The 21,472-nt window shown below is 35.5% G+C and overlaps 1 protein-coding gene across 7 annotated transcripts in view; it reads left to right on the top strand.

The window, feature by feature from the left end:
* The window catches only part of LOC106142488 (caskin-2), a 232,426-nt gene that overhangs the window by 117,496 nt on the left and 93,458 nt on the right, over positions 1-21,472 (top strand). Inside the window, exon 1 of one of the 7 annotated variants that reach the window (XM_060946789.1) lies at positions 4,836-5,119. The exons of 2 other annotated variants lie outside the window; for them this stretch is intronic. Coding sequence is in view for 2 of the 5 variants with exons in the window: in XM_060946790.1 (XP_060802773.1) it covers positions 5,086-5,119 (34 nt within the window). In the remaining 3 variants the exon portion in view is untranslated. Of the gene's footprint in view, positions 1-4,835; positions 5,120-5,193; positions 5,562-21,472 lie in introns of those variants that run through there. 4 more of the 7 variants (XM_060946787.1, XM_060946790.1, XM_060946788.1 and 1 more) reach the window with 4 other exon arrangements.

Here is a 21,472-nt window from a genome sequence, read left to right as displayed (position 1 = left end):
TTTCACACCCATCATACTCCTTAACGCTCTCATTTCCACTGCATTTATTCTGCTTTCATGCTTCTTTTGCCATACCCAACTTTCACTCCCATACATTAATGTCGGGACCAACACGCCCCTGTGCACAGCCAGTCGAGCCTTTTTGGATAGTTTCTGACTGCTCATAAAGGCATGCAAAGCTCCATTCACCATGTTCCCCGCGTTCACTCTCCTTTCAATATCACTATCATACTTGCCATCTGATGTAAACTTTGATCCTAGATATACAAACTCTTTCACTTGCTCCACTTTTTCTCCTCCAATCAAAATATTACATGCTGTCATTTCTTTCTCCATTTCAAAAACCAGTGTTTTAGTTTTACTTACGTTCACTTTCATTCCTTTCTCTTTTAAAGCTTCATGCATACAGTTTACCATCTCCTGTAACTCCTCCGCTGATGACGCCAGTATAACCTGATCGTCGGCATAGAGCAGACATTTGACGAGTAACTCATTCATCCTTAATCCACTTTTAGACTCTTTCAAATCTGTCAAACAGCTATCCATAAATAGGTTGAACAGCCACGGTGACGCAACACATCCCTGCCTAACGCCTTTCTCAATCTTAAACCACTCAGTGTGCGCTCCGTTTATCCTGACACAAGCACTCGAATCCTCATATAAGGATTTCAGTGCTCGTATTAAGAGACTGCTCACCCCATGCATAGAAAGTGCTGACCACAATTCATTCCTCTCAACTCTGTCATAGGCCTTTTCCAGATCTACGAATGTGCAATAGACTTTTTGACTCTTGGCCAAAAACTTTTCGGCTATGCACCGCAAGGAAAAGACCTGATCAGTACATCCCATTCCCTTTCGAAATCCCGCTTGAGCATCCCATATTTTGTCATCAGTTTCATTCCTGACTCTATTAATCAATACCTTAGCATACAATTTGCCGACGACGCTAAGCAGGCTTATACCACGATAATTTTTGCAGTCCAGCTGTGACCCTTTTCCTTTGTAAAGTGGCACGATAACAGCCTTACACCAATCTTTTGGTACTCGGCCGCTTCTCCAACACAAATTGAAAAGGCAGTACAACTGACTAGCTACTACGCCTTTTCCTGCTTTAAGCATCTCGACCGACACTCTATCACACCCAGCAGCCTTTCCCGCTTTCATACTCTTAAGTGCTTCCACAATTTCGAACATTTCAATTTCGCCTTCCTCTTATTAATATACTTCTTACCTACATCCATATCTTCCATTTCAATTTATATTTATAAGCACGTCTTTATCATTTACGAGGTAGATTGAGCTAACAGTCTCGAAAAAACTGAAAGGTCAAGTTAAGCTAGCTATATAGTATAATTGAGATAAAAATAGTAACAGATTACTAGCTCGTCGCTTATTTAAAAGTAATTATTAAATTATGTTTATTTCTTAAACATGGATCCAAGACATTGAAATCATCTCTAGACCCAGCGGTTTAGATTCTGCGGTGATATGTAATCAATCAGTCAGTGTACGCTATTATAGAATAAGATGATAATAAAGGTCCAATCTGTGTCTTCGAAATGTAAAAATGTTTTAATTTGTTTTGCCCGTGCCTGACAAACTACCACAATTAAAGCGGAATGTCTGTCTTTTTGCCACGAGACGAAGTGAGGAAAGTAAAGCCAGGGTCATTAATTTAGCTTGAGAATACATCTGTCACAAGTTAAAGTATAAAAATTATAAGTGCCTATAATGGAATCAAGTAAGTGGTAGACTGTTAGATAATGCTATAAGTATTAAGTCCGCCTTGTACTTTACAAATTGTAATTGTTACAATAAAGTATAAATAATTATTTTTCAAAATTGAATATAAGTAGCGTATGATGTGACGCGCAACAGTCTATTTCATTATCTGATTTTATATAAGAGAATAATTAATACAATTTTTTTATTGTCATAAGGTCCTTGTAGAAATTTCCAGATCCAAAAATCAAACTCAACCTAAGTTAGAAAAGGAGGTGAAAATCGAGATACAAATTCCCTAAACGTTTTATGGTATAAAACCATAATAACTAGCACAATTATTGAAGTGGTAACTTATTGTAAAACAGATAGAAATCCAACCATCTTAGGTAATAATAAGAGGAGTTCAATAAAGATAACTGTTTACGATTGTTAACATGTATAGCTTTAAGGAAATCGTGTGCAGAGCTTGCCTAATGAGATGGCAGTGAGAAAACTAATTGTAGAAAGCCCCTCCGGGATAGAATAAAGTTTCTGCCTACACTTCTGGGAGGGGTAGGCAGAGACCACATTTTCCAATTGCCACGATCCCAGCATACCTCTGTCGCTTCATCCCCTTTCATAATCCCTTCATGCGTGCTCAAAGAATTGAGCAACTTGTGGAAATTCTTGAACGATAGAAAATAAAAAATAATAAAAAATAATACCTTATAAACTATATCGAACAAACCAAACGAAATAAACAAACTTCAGTCATCTCAAAGTGTGCTAAATGAAGATTATTAGCGTTGGTTTTATAATTGAATTAAATTCGCATATGCGTCATCTTCTAGCTCCTAACATACGTACGTATAAGTACTATAACACTTTGTAACAGATGTCATTTTATTACACAACTTTACAAACTATTGGAATACGATGCCATCTAGATTTAAGACTAGACACTAGACTAGACTAGACTAAACACAAACACCTTCTAATTTATTTTATTGCTCGCAACTATAAATAGGTACCTATATAAACACTGTTTTATCGTTATTCGCTCCTAATTTTCAAAAAATAATCATTTCAGTAAAACAATGGACTCAATGTTAATGTGGTGGCAATTTTGATCACATGTGTCATGTAGTAACAATAACATTCCTACCATCTTAATACATTTTTGCCATACCAAAAAAAATGATATAACAATAACATAGGAAGCATTTCAGATCGGTCATGTGTGGGCCATGACAAGCAGGCCATGACACGACGTGGGCCGCACTTGAGCATAAGCCGGTGAAATACGCGACTGACGCGATACACGACACGACACGAGGCCTTTCCTTTCAAACCTAATTTGCTTCCATATATTTTCCTTATTCTCAAAAACGGTACGTTCAATTTCCTCAGAATTATGAAATTCTATGAAACCGTGAACATTAATCAAAACGAAAATAAAAGCCTTATCTATTTTATTCCCCGGAATTTAAATTCGCATTCGGTGGAAATTTCCAACTTTGTGAGTTGGCAATCTTTTTTGTGTCTTCGACAATTTCTCGAAGTTCGAATTGGTCCCTTCAGATCAGACCTGTACGTGTGGTACAATGACCGCAGATACCGGTTTTTATTAGCTAATTATTGGTTCTCACTAAGGGATCCCAAATTACGAAACTCGACGCTTAAAATTCGGGTTCGGTTAAAATTATTGCCAATTTAATTCCGACCTGCTTTTAAATTGCGGAAATATAACCAAAACAATGTAAACATTGGAGTTGGTATTGATCAAATTTCAGTTGTTTACAAAGTTAGGAAACTAATTAAAAGTCGGACCTGTATTCCACCTAAATAAGTTGCTAGGTACAAGAGAATTATGAATTAGCGAAAGAAGTATGCAGGGATCGTGGCAAGTGGGAATTGTAGTCTCTGCCAGTACGCAAAAGGAGAAAACCAAAGGAGCACCTTAGGAAACAGGCTTATCACCGATAAGAAGTTGGTGCTTATCTAAAATATAACTATTTAAAAAAAACATATACCTTACAATAATTATTATAATATATATTTATAAGTTATAAGCCGACAGACAACGACCTTGTAATATGTAATACGACCTTCCCAGAACTGGTCCCAAATAAAACTAAAACTACGGAGGCTGAATTTGATGGATCAAGGTCTGATTCTGATCCCAACTAGTTTAGCAATTTATCGTTCCCACCTTTTCTTACTGAGAAGGGATTCATTCTTTTAATTACAAGTCTTTTATTCAATTTGAATTTCAAACTTTTTTAGAATTTAATAATCTGGACTTTATTAAAAAAGGTATCGCTATTTGAAAATAGATTCACAATAACTTTAATCCAAAAATAAAGATTTCTCACAAATCACAAAGGATTACAATGAAATATTAGACCCGGGGCGTGAAGCTCTATAATTCAGAACGCAGAGGAGTTATTAGTACGTCGATCAAAATATAAATTGCCGGGCGGAACTTAACTTGACACCGATTCTATAAAAATACATAATTAAGATTATTAAGTAGGTATATGCTGTTCTTAATATTTTAAAGATTGATGGTTTAATAGGTATGTTCAATATGGTGTAATGATTTATCGATTGCGTCTTTATTATACTTTGAAGATTAGTACAGCTCATTAATCTTTGAAACTTTCTATTTAAACGAGCCGTGTGTCGTACTTATATCCGCTCTGAAATCTTCGATGGTTATGACTGGATGAACATCATCAGTATGAATTTCAATTGAAGTTACTTTATCCATACGATCGTTTGATAGAACAGCGTCACCTTCGTTTGTCGCGTCGTTATCGACGCACTCGGCAATACCCTGTCGAGTGCCACATACCAGATAACGGTCTTGCATCTCGACGTTAATATATTTTACAATCTCGGTTTATTACAATATCGAAAAGGCGATCGCAAGGGCCATGCACCCACACTAGCGTGTCGTTGTGAGCCCGTCAGAATCACGACCTACACAAATGAAATCCCCGCGTAAAAACGAGAAGAAATTTCATACAAAGGTGGGTTAATCTATCGCCGAGTCACGACAATTCCATCGAGCCGTCGCCAGATTTGTCGGGTGCAGTATTCAGGCTGGTCCGACCGCGAGGGGGAGGGGAGCTCCCGCGCGTTACTCGGCGACGCCGGTTTAGCCCGTGCTCGTTCAGTTTGTGGCTTGGCCGCTACTCCGCCGAACGTGCGACGTGATCGTTGTCCGACAGTTTCGTGTGTGCGACAAACTTGTGATAAAACTTGGTGTACTCTTAAGTGGATCGGATGATTTGCAGTGCTTGTGACGTTCAACTATAAATCAATGTGTGAAAGTGATTGAAACGTATAACCCAACGGTTCTGGAAAATCGAGCCGATGGTCCTCTTGAATACTAACATGAAAATAAATGGTAAAGTCCTAAACTAAGTGTTTGCATGTGTTCCTTTGGATTTGTATCAATGGTATGCTGTTATTTGGATGATCTGAAGATCTTGGCTTGCACGACGCACCTTTCATCTCGCACTTAGTGGAAAGAACGAAGTATTCCTAAGTCAGAGTTTAGATAGAGCATTAAATAAAATATTCAAATGAGCGCTACGATATACCATCCGGACCACCGAAACAGCCAAAACAATGGCAGACCTTGCGTCTGCCAGACGACATTGACTCTCCGAATGTAAATTTGAGTTACTGAACAATAAACATAGTGAGTTTAGAAGTCGATATATGAATAAAGGCTGGCGTGTGTGACCCTGCTGCGCCTACGGGACCAGCCGCCGTGGGTGGACGGCATAGTTCCAAACCGCCTAGTACGACAGTGGGTGTTTGAATGGAGCCAGTTAATAATAATGGTGAGATTTAATCACCGCCATAGAGGTTACTCAACAAAGCTATAAAAGCATGCCCATGTTTCAATTTGTAGAAGAAGCCCTTTATAACATACAGATTGGACTAACAAAACGCTTCTAAGAGAGTAGCAGTTATCTGCTTGTTTGTAGTTTGAGTAGGGTAGGTACTAATCATTAATAAAAAACCGTACTGCAGAATAATTTTGTAATAAAATTTGAAAAGAAACCCGACTAGAACGTCCTGTTACACAATATTAATTTGCACATGTTACGGAACGGACCTCAGATGTTAAGAGACAAAAACTAAGCTCTTTTCCGCACATGTGCGACTTCTCTAGGTTCATATTCGGGGCAAACGAATGGCTTCGACTCTTCAATTGCCAGACGTTAACCAAAAAAAAAAGAAGATAAATGAAGCGCAACATAAATGACTATGCAGCGCAATCAAATCGTAATGGGGAGAGAAATTAAATTAAAGAATGAATTACTCAAGGCAGTTTTGTTATTATAGAAAGCATCTGTTCTAAATGATGAATGTGCATGACAAGAAATAAAAAAAAGTTTTATGTGGAAAAACCTGCGAGCGGGGGCGGCACGTGGGCCGGCAGATGTGTATGCGCAAAGCTCATCCTGGAGCCATTCCCACTCGAATAAATAATTCCATTTTGTGAAACATTATCTTAATTTCATTTTTTGTTTTCTTATAATTATTATAGTATTCTTATAATAAGAATTTCTTTCTTAGTGATTACATGTAAATTAAAATAGAAATCTATCCACTAAATTTATCCATTAAAACCAAGCATCTGACTACAAAGAGGTCAAGTCCGGCTCGAAGGACCGAGTTTTTCCGCCATTTATGATCGGCAACCAGTAGACGGTCACAGCCTTTTACGGCAACTAGTATCGACTTAGTATTGACAACTGTGGGATAGCTTACACCGCGCCCTCTCCAGTAACGACTCTCTAGGTGTCTAGATGTTTCCATGATTTCTCTATCCTTATAGGACTTGAAGCAAAAAGTTATTTAAACTTGCAGCTTTTATCAAAAGGTTTTTGTAAAGTTCAATTATTTATGGCAATATGAATTTCTGATCTGAAGTGATTATAAATTTTCATAATCATGCCATAAACTTATTCACCAAAATATTACGTCGTTAAAAAAACTATTTTATTGAGGTAATAACAACAACAGTCATAGCTGATTTAATTAATTTGCAACGTAACATGAAACACAATACATCCTATTTAGTGGTGGTAACAACCGTGGTAAACACATTGTAAACTTCACTCAGCAGTCATACTAAGCAAAACGTGTTAACTTGAATTTGAGAAATTACTAAGAACGGCGTCTGAATATTAATACCACCTTGAGACGTGCATACGGAAAATTAAACATCCGCTTGCAAAAATCAAATTTTAACTTATATTACATAAGATTTATAATAGAAGTCAGGGGCAGAACAAACGAAAAATTTGGTATAAAACAGAATACAGTATTTAAATGGTAAGCTGAAATTAAAATTGCCGAAATCCATCAAAATGTGGCACGCTCTACACTACACACCTGCGCAGCAGCTGCCGAATTTATAACACCGAAAATTACTGCCTTGAGGATACAAATACGCAGATGGTAAAGCATTTGGTTGTGACCAGGTGTAAAATTTGGGAATCCTATACTAACAGGCTTATAACTACAATGATATCACACAATACGAAGTGGTTATTGATTGACGATGTGTAGGTAAGGACTTTGTTATTGTTGATAATGAACGATACGAATAAATATGGAGTATTATCAATATCGATCTCCGCACCTACATATATGCAAGGATATAATTCAATGTCAATTGGATAAAAGAATATTTTCCATTCGTAAACACATGTTGTTTATACTCATTCAGAAATAAACTAGGAAGAAAATTAGACTTAAAGAGATTTCCTTCGACTTAATTTACTCCAGAAATGTATAATGTCAGAATTAATTCACTAAAACGAACCCAAAGATGGAACCTCTTAGCAGAAAGTACGGCAGACGAGGCCGTTTCTAATATAATTAATCTCATCCCACCTTTAATCTCCAATTTTCCTCTTGAAGTAATTGAATAGGCTTAAATTTGAAGCTCTTCAGAAAATTGTGCCATATTACTTTTGTATTGTTCGTTCTACTATTTCTTTTTTGTTTAGTAATTGAATATTTGCTCATTAAACCTTTGATCATTATGGTTAATACCCACGTCTCCCACCCACATTACGTATCTTATCTGCTCATCTATCTGGTATAAGTAATATAAACCGGTGTCCGCCTCGAGAGGAAATAGAGCTAGAAATAAATCGCCCTTACCCCGAACTTATACTAAAATAGTCATACGGTTTACGCCTTCCATTTCTCTACCTACATTACCATATCCTGTGCTCCAAACTTCGACTCTGAGTGTTCTTCATACATTTATTTTCATTTATTTATCACACATAACAAAATGCAACTTAGTACATATAAGAAGATAAAAAGAAATAGTAGAATCAGATACGACCCAGATATCCCGCAGGATGTGTTTACACAAAAAGAAATGGGAAAACAGTTGACACAAGTTCCAGGCGTCAAAATACATAACATTTCAATTAAATCAAAATTAATATAACAAAAAACCACCAGACAGAATAAGCTGTTTTTAAGCTATAATATTTCCTCACATTAAAGTAACACTTCTCTTGTTTTGTCCTTGTGCGTTTGGTGTAAATTTTTTTGGCAAATTTCATTTCGTCTTAAAATTTTGCAGTTTATGAGATATCAATCAATGTTAAAATACTGTTGCAAAGTATAATATTGTGCGAGCAGAATGATGTGGGTATTATATAAGTAATAACGGTTAATTACCTTCCGGAAGGTAATTTACTTCACGCCAGAATTCCAATATTGCTATTATATGGCATGACTCGGACATTGTCGACTGACGGAGGGCGGCACAGTGACATTACATCGTTAATCACTCCATTCTTCGGAAAGAAAATTTTGATTTTCAATTTCAATAGCCAAAGATTAACAAATCCAATAACTTGATTGATGAATGTGGTTAATTAAAACTTTTGTTTGACGTACTGTCTGTTGACAATGGAGATGTGATCGGTGCTTGCGGATGTGGATCACTTTTTGTATTTGTTATACTTTCTTCCTCTCTAACGAGCGTGTTTTTGTTATCCTGTTTGCTTTTAAAACCAAATTGAGCAATCGTAGCAGATGTTACTTTAGATCTCTTTTTTGCTTGTTTCAATAGTGCCGTGGTTTTTATTGTAAGCATGTTTTTTTTATACCTATAGTAACCGTTAGTGCTTTTTTAATACTTTCTTCTTTTTGTCGGAGGCTTGTTGTTGCCAGTATAAAAATAACAAAATGCCATTAAAAATAAAGCATCAAAGTTGTTTTCTAACGCTGGTTTTAAATTCCATTGTTGAATTCCCATGGTGAGCAAGCTTCAGTTGTAACCCGAGACCCAAAATTTGGTAATGTGTTTTTTACGTTACAAATGCGTGTTACTTTTATAAGAGTTGATTTAAATTTATATCCTCAACATTTTTCAATATATCTCTTTGATAAATTGCTTATCACAGCTTTATCGTGTTTCGAATTTATTCTCTAAAACTAGTTTATCTGTGAGATAGGACGTGTTCTAGAAAAACGGTTGCTTGGAAACGGATATTGAGATCAAGTTTCTAACACTTGTACATTTTATTTGTCGTAAATTTATTTCATTCACAGGCTCGTGTTTACAATGAATAGCAATAAAGGTATTAAATTTTAATTTCAGTAAGATATCTTGCTAGTTTTTGCTGTTATTATTTCCGAAGCCTTTGTTAGGATATTATAAGTATTTATAATACTAACCTTCTTTAATAAGCTTATCGTAAAAATAAATGGATGGTTGCAAAATAAAATCATGACGTTGAGACATGAACATAAGGAATTATTATGACACACATTGTGAAGTTATCATCAATATCAACCTTCAATCTAAATTTATAAAAGAGAACATTGATTTACTGATATATCGACGCATATTTAAAATTTGACGTATAGGTTCCTGTATTGGAAAGCCTTAAAATGTATGTCTATAACTCCACAGTTACAAGAAACGAATGTGATTCTTCGTCTCACGCAAGTGGAACCGCGGGCGTATTTTATTCTGAACAAAAAAAAGAAGATCGATGTAGAAGTGGAATAGCAGAAATAGGATTGGAAACAGCGAAAATAGAGTCGAGTGCTGAAACACAGGTGGTCGGAACTGGCGGCGCGCCAGGCTGCAACAAGTCCAAGTTGAGTTGCAGAATTATTAGCAACACTTTGCTTTGAGGAAGGGTAGCATGAGTTTGATGGCTGTACATACATACATACATATGATCACGTCTATATCCCTTGCGGGGTAGACAGAGCCAACAGTCTTGAAAAGACTGAATGGCCACGTTCAGCTATTTGGCTTAATGATAGAACCGAGATTCAAATAGTGACAGGTTGCTAGCCCATCGCCTAAAAGAGGAATCCTAAGTTTATAAGCCTATCCCTTAGTCGCCTTTTACGACATCCATGGGAAAGAGATGGAGTGGTCCTATTCTTTTTTGTAATAGTGCCGGGAACCACACGGCACTTGATGGCTGTAGTTATAATAACATCAGGAAAGTACAGGGAAAAACAGATACAACTATAAATTGCTGTGAAAGTTATAGTTTCTTTTGTTGTTCATAATAATTTGTCTTAACAAATTTATAGGTGCTCGTTTATACCTTTCGTTGTCGCATTTATTTGCAAAAATAAATCTGTAAAATAAACATTAGTATCGTTACCTCTTCACAGTTAACTACTACCACTAAACCATTCTTCATGAAATTACAAGTACACATCGTGTGGAGTACGGAAAAAGACATAGGGTATGTTACCCAAATTTCACGCGAGCGGAGTCGCGGATGAAAGCATGTATAATAGTAATACTCCTTAAACTTCTGAAATATTATAAGGACTTTGGATTCCTCTTGTAGGCAATAGGCTTCTAACCAGAAAAAACACTATTTTCAATCTAAATACCATCATAAATCCATACACCCGAACGGCTTTCATTTTTTTCGAGATTGTTGACTCTGTCGACCCCACAGGGGATATAGACGTGACTATATGTCTTGTAAGGAATGAATGAGATACGCCGTGTTCACAGACATAAAATGTTCCATCATCAGCCCTTATCAGGAATGCAGACAAAGCAAGGCATGCTGCACTTCAACCCATATTATCAGCAATTATTCAAGGTGCCCGATTCGGCGTATACCACTGATTTCTGTATAACTGGACATGTAAAGAGTTGATTGTTTGACGGCGACGAGAGATTAAAAAAAGAAACGAAAATTTACTGCTCCCAAACGGTTAAATGTCTAGTCTATGCTAATTTAATTCTAATTAAAAAAAAAATTTTTTTACACCACTTGTTGCTATATATAGTTTTAATATATCTACACAATTAACACTTCAAGAAATTTATCATGAGCAAAGCTGAAACTGATTAATATGACGATCTCTAAAATTCTATGAAGAATAAAGTTGACACGTTAGCAATACGCGGAGTGACAAAATCAAGGATTTCAAAATTGTGTTTAGTACTCATGAAGAAGTGTGAATTATACAATACGAGTAGTATTGGTCACGCCTGTTAAAATTGTGAGATAATAATAATAGTATATTGCCGTGTGGTTGTACAAAAAAGAATAGGACCACTCCATCTCTTTCCCATGGATGTTGTAAAAGGCGACTAAGGGATAGGCTTACAAACTTGGGATTCTTTTTTAGGCGATGGGCTAGCAACCTGTCACTATTTGAATCTCAATTCTGACATAAAGCCAAATAGCTGAGCCTGGCCTATCAGTCTTTTCAAAACTGTTGACTTTGTCTACCCCACAAGGGATATAGACGTGACCATATGTATGTATGTATGTACTTATATTATGATGCAACACTGCTTGTATCAACCGGAGATTCGGCAGCTTGTAATTGTATGATAATATGATTTAATAAAATTAGAATTCTTCTTTTAGGTAATGGGCAAGCAACCTAATTGTATCTGAATGTCAATGCCATCAGTCATACAGCTGTACATTGGCTTCTGTCCTTTCATGATTGTTGGCTCTGTCTACCCCGCATCGGATAAAGTGGTGTTAGATATATGTAATGGAGTGCTTATCGTTACAGTTATGGTGCAAACTACACATATAAAGCTGTTTAAATGTTAATATATTCGAAATAAATAATTTCATGTTATTCTCGCTGCCACATCAACCGAAGCCTTACCCTACACAATCTCGCCACCATATAAGACTCACAATTATGTGTCCATTTTCATGGTTTTGCACGTTGTCTGTTTGATTGTATGTCTTTGTGATGACCGGTGTGATAATGTGGCCCATCAGCATGTTTTTAAGAACTACATACATACATATGGTCAAGTCTATATCCCTTGCGGGGTAGACAGAGCCTACAGTCTTGAAAAGACTGAATGACCACGTTCAGCTATTTGGCTTAATGATAGAGTTGAGATTCAAATAGTGACAGGTTTTAAGAACTTATTATTATTCCATCAGTGATTACATCCACTTGCCACGATCGCTGAATTCTTCTTTCGCTTCATTCACTTTCATTTAATTTTATTCGCCCAGGATTCTTCTTTTAGGCGATGGGCTAACCTGTCACTATATGAATCACATATCCCACCCCTCAATAGTCCAACAGATTATACTAAACTCAGATGGATTGTTGACCGTGTGACCTTTCAGTTTTTTCAGGACTGTTGGCTCTGTCTTATCCGTAAGAGATAAATACGTGATTAAATATAAATATAATTTATTACAGATTAAACTATAAACTGGTGAATCAAGTACAGTGAAATCGGGTAACTTCGGTCCTTTTCGGGGTAACATAGTCCCTCGTATTTTTCGTTATCTTCCGTTTCAAGTACTTTAATCATCATTTTTCTATCGTATTTCATATCAACAATTTAAATTTCAATATTAATTCATACTTTTTATCGATAATTTAATCAAAGTAATTACAAAAATAGTGTGGATTAATGTTACCCTGAGAGGCCAAAGTTACTCCAATTGACTGTAGCAGTCAAAATAATATTTACCGCTTTGTATAATACTTATTACGACAGATATTATATAAAAAAAGAATGTGCGGTGATGGGGCGTGATTGATACACTTTTAATTAACATTTAGACTGTTCATTATGAGCAACCTTTTACAAATGAGCGATTGAAATTGATTGCCCTTTTTGGCCGTCATTTTTTTTTTCTAATCATTTGTCAATTTCTGCCATCAGGTAAAAATAAACTAACCGATTTTTAAATTGAAAAGAAGCAATGCTAGAGGTTACTTTTTTTCGTAATTTTTAAGAGGTTCGTATGTCTGTATGTGTATTTTTTTTAATAAATATTAAACTTATTTGAAATACGAATTGTTAGAAGTTGAGTTTGAAAATACAAAACTATTTATTTGAATATAAATAAACGTAGCAAATATAACTTAAAGCAACCTGCTTTTTGCTAACGAATGACCTACCTAAAAAGAAAAAAATATTACACAGTTTACATTTTGTAGAATAACTTACTATAAAGAAATAAAAATAATCTTTACTGAAATAATAATATTTTTTTCCATCTCAACATTATTTTTTTTAATTATTCTATGAACACCTTTGACTCTTGACTCTGCACTTCAATGACTCTATATAGCTAGCCAAGCGTAAACAATACACGATAATCATGTGTTTTAAATTTCGAACGATTCATTCTTTTTAGTTTACGAAGCGTGATAGTGTCATTACGATCGCGTTCTCGCTTGCCAGTGCTAGTGATACAATCATGCCGTAAATCATGGACTAGTGTGGTCTCAGTCATGATGGTTGTAGATGTAGGATTAGTAATCTGAATGTAGATGTTTCTGGAAAATAGATCATTGAAATGAATGTGGGAAATAAAGCACGAATAATAAATATAAGGACAAATTACATTACAAACTGATATAGCTCAGAGTCAAACGATAACTTTTAATATACTATAATGTTGTTATAAATAGAGAGATATCCAAGATCAAGACCATTCAGAAAATTCATGACCTATGTTGGATTCCGAACCGCAGTCGAACAAACTATCACTGTTCTACAGATGCCAACTTGGAACTATAGAGTAATAATTAGTGGCGAAAGTAGAGTATTTCTTAAAAAATATTCCACACAACTGATCGTTGTGACTTGCCCAAAATAATTACCTCTCAATTTAATAATCATGGCTGACATGATCACTTACGATGATTTTAAGCCAATAGATTGTTAACTCGGCAAAGATATAATTTATTACTACGGCCCAGAATAAATATTAACTTTTTGAAATTAGACGATGGTACAATAGGCCTGTTGGCTTCACCCGCGCCGGCTTGACAGGCTAATCCATCAAAATACTATGGGTACTGTTAACCGAGGCCAATCAGGGGTTTTTATCGATGTCAACGCCCGCTCCAAAACACTCGGTGAATAGCTCGACGCCAAACATATACAATCATAGCAAATAAAAATTATATTAATCACAATCTCGCCCAATAGAGGCAAATCGTTTTTTGCACGAGCGAACATCGTTTTTGCATGATATGCAATTACTGCTAACGACTCGGTACATTCTCAATACAATTTCGACAGTGTCTTTATTGATCCGGACGTGTTTTAAAACGGCATGAGAATTCAGCTTTCTAATTCAGCTGTATATTTCTTTAATCATAGTGTATGGTATCTGATCGGGGAAAAAATATGGACATGTCATGACGATAGGTTTGTAATCCGCAAATCATGTTGACCTGCGATTCCGAGGTAACAATGCGATAAAGTCAAACTTCGTCCCATTACGGAACCGTGTCGTCGCGACCACTTGCTAACAAACGCTAACAAGGTTAAGTTTCAACGCGGATATTTGACCAACATGTGAATTGAATATGACGTCTTTGAAGATCACTCGAAATGAAAATCCCAACCCAAAAAGTTTTGAAGGATCAACCGCACATATCGCTCGCAAACAAAAAACGTTTCACCCAAACAACGAATGTTTAAATAACTGTCATATTCATGTTTGGTAAAGGGAATCTCGTTAAAAATTGAACGGAATCCACAAAAACTGGCTTTCATTTAAACATCTGGCTGTTAAAAAGATAAAACAAAGGTCCTCGTCCCCGCAGCATTCGTGCACTCGAAATGCAAACGAGGCGACTGAGATTGGCAACACCGCTCAGTGGAGTGGCATGACCAAATACGACCAATCAGTGCTCTCATTGCCGCTTTTCCCAAATTTGCAAAATTGTGAAATCTCATGATTCTTTTATTTTTATTTACGCTCGATATATCGTTAAACACTCGCGTTATAAACAAATACACTCGTATTTTCTCAAGACATCGATCCTAACCACCAGAATAGCAATATCACAGACAAGAACTATCATAAATCTTAACCACGCCATTCTGTATTTGCGCGTGTGTCAATGTCGTCAGGTGAGGTCGTTACGGCAATCCATTGACTGATGATTTGCAGTTTCCTAACGTCGTAGCCTTTGTCGAGGCTTCATAGACTTCTAACGACCTCCACCCTGTGGCCCGAGGTAATTTAGGGCTATCAGTTTGCAAGGCTTTCACTGACGAATGACCTAAGGTCTCCAGCCCCTTCACACCTGAACCTGACATCCGCCGCTGTTGAGCAACAAATCGTTTTCCTTTCATCGCTCTCGCTGTCTTGTTTACACGAAATTTCATATTAAAACCGCTCGTTAAAGTGTCAACTATCATCGTGAGAACATCCCATGCAGATTTATATTTTTCTCCGTAAAATCAATGATATTTCACACTCGCAATTGCTGCTCGTTGAATTTGCGAATTAACAATTTTACAATTATGGCTTTCAATGCGATACGTTATTACCGTACATCTTTTATTGCCCTGAGGATATGAGAGAGATTAATCAATTATGTACCGTTGCTTTCACCATGGGTCAGGTATTGTAACGCAATGTGCAATCGAATTTCTATCGATAAATGAGGTGTCTTGTTAATTTTTGTAAGAGCAAGTTTTCTTAGTTTTATGTAATGAAGTCCGTTGGTTCCCCTAGCAAGTGCAGGTAATTTAACGCTATCAGTCTGTTAGATTTCTCTGGTGGCTGATGGATGGCCCGCCGCTGCCCTGGGCTCGTTAACAACGTTTTGTGCTCTAACCTCAAACTTTTTGCCTCCTTTACATTGTTCGCTGTAAACTATCCTAACAAGTTCGTCGTCATTTATCCTATTTATTCACTGGTTTATTTTATATAATTTTAAGATGATTTTCGTTCAGAAATTTGTATTAATTCATGGCTGACATTAAACTTTATTTGAGGTTGTTAATCAAGTTCATGAGACGGTCATCGATGATGTTTATTGACGAGTTTTATGGTTCTTGAAATTAGAATAGTATAAAAGATTTATATTTTAAATAAGCGCCACGTGATCAGGGCTGTAAAAATCATAGGTTAAAAAGGTACAAAAAGAAGTTGAAAAATCATTTCAGCAACCAAAATAACTACAGAAACCGGATTAATCTTTTTAGCTTTCTGTGGCATTGCTATTTTTAACAAAATCAGAATTCAAGGTAATTCAAATGCATAAAAACCGTGCATTCTTATCCGGTATAAAGATATAAAAGGTCAATATTTGAATGAATGGTTGGCGTCATACCATTGGGGCTCATTCAAGTTTTCAACATTTCTTCAATTGGCTCGGCCTTTTGAACTTTCAGCAAAATGATAGCACTATATAAGGATTACCTTGAGTTACGGCTACTCGATTTCAATCTTATTAACTTTTTCTTGCATTAAAACGTCCAGCTTAAAGGATTATGTGTGTAAATTATTTTTAAGTGAAATATATTGTGCAGGTGTAAAGTTGCGTTGTGCAATCTCGTATCAATCAATTGATTTCGACATTATTACATTAACTTCTTGCTGTTGGCAGTCGTCCCAATTATTTTCTTTATTTCTATTTGCTTTATTATCTCCCCGTGATGATTGGTATCGATGTTATCCCTCATCATTCTGCACATTCAGCCAAGTGGATGTATTAACACGATCCAATGTGGCTTAGATTCTTTTGCTAAGATTGCAAAGGTAAGATGAGAGTTTCGTTTTGTTAGCGTTTCGTGAGAAAGCTGACTTTCATCCCCATCCAAAATCAACTAACTGGAACGCCAGGAAGCTGCTGATGAATTTACATATCAATGGGTGGTAAGAATCAGCTGTACACTATGCATGTACTTGTTCTATCAAAATCTTTTCTATCTCATAAGTAATCATCTGTCTGGCTATTTCTTTCATTCACGTCAATATCTTTTCCTAATTATTAATTAGAATACGCATGCAATACAAAGCAATACTACCTATATACCAGCATAAATTATATAGAGAACAGATAGGACGCTTCATATGTATTTTTAATTTTAAATATAGGACCTAAATTTTTTAGGATATAAATTTTCTTTCTCTTCATTCTGATTGTATTTTTTTTAAACTTCGTAGGTAACAGAAATCCTTATAACTGGATATTTATTTGTATAGTAAGAAGTAACAAGACAAAAAATGTCAAAATTTATAGAATGCCAATTTAAATAATATTCTTCTAGCACGATATGGTCATAGATAGGTGACTTTGTGGCTTTAGCGCATTATGCAATTGTTTTTGCCTTTCTTTGACTTCCATATTTTGCGTCATTGGCACTTCTGTGCAAACAACATATTTAATTAAAGAGGATTGCATCACCAGTTGTCAGAATCACTCAGTTAAAGTGCGAGCCGCGTGATATCAATTGATTTCAGTGACATACTCGTATGTTTATGTGTCTTTAATGGCGATAGTGTCGTTCTTTGTGTCATAATTTATGCGGTATCTGAGGAAAAGAGGTCGGTAACCTGCTTAACTCTATGAGTTAATTAGTATGTCGGTTGATGATAAAAAATTGTTTTGTCTGTGAGTTTTACCTATTACGCTTGTTAGGTAAACATTAGATATATCTTACTAGAATATGCCTTTTATGTCTTGCTTCTTTTTCGTTCCGATAATTATCTATTCTTTTCTGGAAATGTCGTCGTAAAAAGTTATTTATTTTAACTAGATTTTAAGCACTAATATTATTAACTCACACCTTAGATACTCGTATGAAACTTTGAGCCAAAACTGCTACAATGGTCACGATACGGGTGTAAAAGATCTTTCTATTTTTACTATAACGATCTCCATAACCAGATTATGGGCAGTAAAGTGGCGCCCTCGATACCAGCTTTCCTGTTAGACAATAGTCACAAAAAGGTGTTTGTTTAAAACAGAAGCTCAGTTAAAAGTTCGAAATAACAGCGGCAACGTAATTTCGATGCTTTGGTCATGCGCAATCTGGTCAGCTTTTATAGAAATTACCTCATTTGAATTATCCCTAACATGAGGAGATTCTACCTGGTTTATGGTATCTTGGTATATACTAAAAATAAATAAGTACTTAACATAATACTTATAATTTAGCATGAGTATAGTCATACTGCAAGAAACAAAAGACCACAGGGGCAGTATGAAATTTCTAGTAAAATTGATAACTTTCAAAAGCAAAAAAAAAACCAAATTCAATACATTACACTCAAAGAGCAACTTGAATGTTGAAAGGATATAATAGGAATAAGTAAATAATATAATAAACATTTTTGCATCAAAATCAAACAAACATAACATATAATCACGTCTATATCTTATGCGGGGCAGGCAGAGTCAAACAGTCATCAAAAAACTGAAAGACCACACCTAGCTGCATTGTCTCATGATTGAATTGAGATTCAAATAGTGAGGGGTTTCGCCTAAAAGAGGAATCCCAAGTATATAAAATCAAACGAAATTTCTAAAATTAATTTGACTAAGACTCGACTCTTGAATATACTTACCATGACCGTTCACTAAAATAGAAGGAGGAAACTGGGGAAGATTATTCTACTCGCCATATAGGGGAAACAAAACGAATATCAATCAATATGCAGTCCCAGCCTCCCCATGCAGCCGCCATATTTGGTGCACTGCCCAACCCAGTGCATCATAATGTAAACGGTTTTAATAAAAATATGTAAACTGCAGAAGATCTTACCTCCACCATATCAAAGATTCTTTTTGAATTATTTAGGTACGTGCATTCGTTTGAGTAATAATAAAAGCTGTTCGTGTAAGGAAAAATATCGTAAAGAAAAAGCCTATCCCTTAGTCGCCTTTTACGACATCAATGGGAACGAGATGGAGTGATCCTTTTTTTCATTGGTGCCGGGAACCACACGGCATTTCTTTTTGTTTATTATCTTCCAAACAACTTACATTTATTCGGATGAGGTGATTTTTGGTATCGATGGTATCCCACATCATTCTGCACGTTCAGACAACTGGATGTGTAATCATGATTGGAAAGGACTGAGGTCACAGGAATATGATTTGGATAGTAAGTCTGGTTCTTGAAACAAACCTAGGATATGATATATGAGAATATATAACTGAAATTGTGAATAGCTACTTTCCATACTCTCGTATATTTGTGACGAGAATTTTGTATTTCTGCCTTATCCATTGATATTTATTGACATCTTTCACTGTAACTACATTTTCTACTGCTTTCTAGGATATCTAAAATGGTTCTTAAAATGCGGCCAATGGATCTTCTAGCGTTTATTATATATTAAAATTCAAATTTAGAATGACGAACGTCTTAAGCCCGCTCACCTCCTCCCTCCTCCTCATCACTCCTGTATTGCCAAACTATGGTCGGAAGAATATCTTAAAACATCTTTCTGATCTAAGATTCTATACCCACATCGATAAAACCTTATTTACAAACGGCTTGAGTACACTCCCAATCATAATGAATACACATGCAGAAAGCACTTTATTTAGTTGACCTAAAACTAGTGAAGAGTCCTTCTCTAAATCTCATAACAGAACGTTATGCCTATTACAAAACATCCGTCATTGGTGGCAATTGTATACGTAATGTTAAAACAAAGAGCATTTATCAAAGGAATCTAAAGAAACCGTGGCTTCCTGTTACTCAAACTTCTGACGCCCTTCATTCAGAATTGTTTAGTCTAACTAATTTACAATTGTTACTACTTGGTAAAATGTACCATCGTCCGTTAGTTGTCAAGTTGTTTTTAGAACTACTGGTCGTTCTTTTAGATTTAAAGAGTCCTTACATTTGAGTATGAATAGCGATATACATTCTTACTATTCTAAATATTATTTATTAACACGTCATACTACCTTCTCGCCTAGGCTTATTCATAGTTCTTTCATATTTGCTTGACTCTCTTCAGTTTTTTTTTTCATAAAAGAAAGCTGATAAAAACCGCAGATATTGGTTGTGAAAATGTAACTTAGTCCAACGTTTGCCCTATTTCCACGCGTGAGTAGTAATGTTAACGAGCAATAAACGAAAGACGGCCCTTTATTATTTTTCGATTACTCCTAAACTTTCGACGACTGCGACGATTTACGATCTATTCTATGTTTATGATCACTATGCTTTATGGTTCATTACTCTCGAGAATGCTATTTTTGTCAATTTTTATAATTTTCTTAGGGCAACTGAAAATCTTCGTCATAATAAAGCTAGGCTATTATCATCTGTCTGTGACGATAATTTTACTGTTTTTTGTGCGTGTCCTGTATCTAAAAATAGAACAGAGACAATATCAGATACATACACTGAGATATTTTTAATTGTCCGGTAAAGAATTTATATTGCATTTGTTTGGTAATGTAAGAATGTATGTTATAAATAATATTATATTTTTTTAATGTAACTCCAGCAAATGACTTTCGCGCATTTGAGAAAAAGGAGTAAATATAAATTAGCATAAAACACAATGAACAATTCTAAGCAATAAGCCATTAATCAATAAAAGTTATTTTTAATTAATTCCAAAACGTGTCCAGCATTAGCATGTCCCCGAGGCAAGAGCAAAAACTTATTTTAATAATAAATTTTCACTGTCATCAACGCCTGAGGTGTTTTTGCTACTTTAATGATGATTTTGCTAGAGGCAATGAGATAAATTCTTTCTAACCTGAATTATGCCCGTATAAACAAGTTTTCTATTCATTTCAAAAATGAAAGCAGGTGATTTTTGAGAAACCTTTTCTACACCAATGACCCGTCAAAGAACAAGGAAACATCAGAATAACGTATATGTTCTCTATTTTATTATCTTAAGAATTATATCTTATTTGTACTATCATCTTCACTTAAAGATTTCCATTACATTTCCATTTAGTTTCCTTAAAAATCTGGATCTATTTAGCCGTACAATAGCCATCTCCAATAGTGATAGGATGCATTGTTACGACATTATTGAGGACAAATCCGTATTCCAAAGCAGGAAGCGTCTCCTAATCCGATAATTGTCTGAATTTCCTCCTAATGTCTCGGCACAGCGCAGAACAAAAGCAGGGAGTGCAATTGCTGGTAATTGTTCGAAGCGATTAACTACTTATACTCGTACTTGAGTGTCGGTCAAATATAACTGTCTAGTAATGTGTGTTGTATGAGTGTATTTAAACTCTTAAGGCGGATTCAATGAGGTACGGCTATTTTTAATTTGTTTGCCTATACGGTTGAGTTTAATGGCTATGTTGTTATGCCGTTAAATTACAAGTAAATGAAATCTAGCAATGTCATTAGTTATTTTGTTTCATATTGTCTCAAAAATTGAGATATTATTTCTAGTGTACGATGAAGCAATAACATCAAACATCATAGCAAATAGAAATCTAAAGTCGCTGCCAGTCTTCTAAACATTTTAGA

The sequence above is a fragment of the Amyelois transitella genome, chromosome 12, assembly GCF_032362555.1.
Source record: "Amyelois transitella isolate CPQ chromosome 12, ilAmyTran1.1, whole genome shotgun sequence".
NCBI classification, from domain to species: domain Eukaryota; kingdom Metazoa; phylum Arthropoda; class Insecta; order Lepidoptera; family Pyralidae; genus Amyelois; species Amyelois transitella.
The sequence above is the reverse complement of the archived record's forward strand: the minus strand, read 5'-3'. Positions and strand labels throughout refer to the sequence as shown.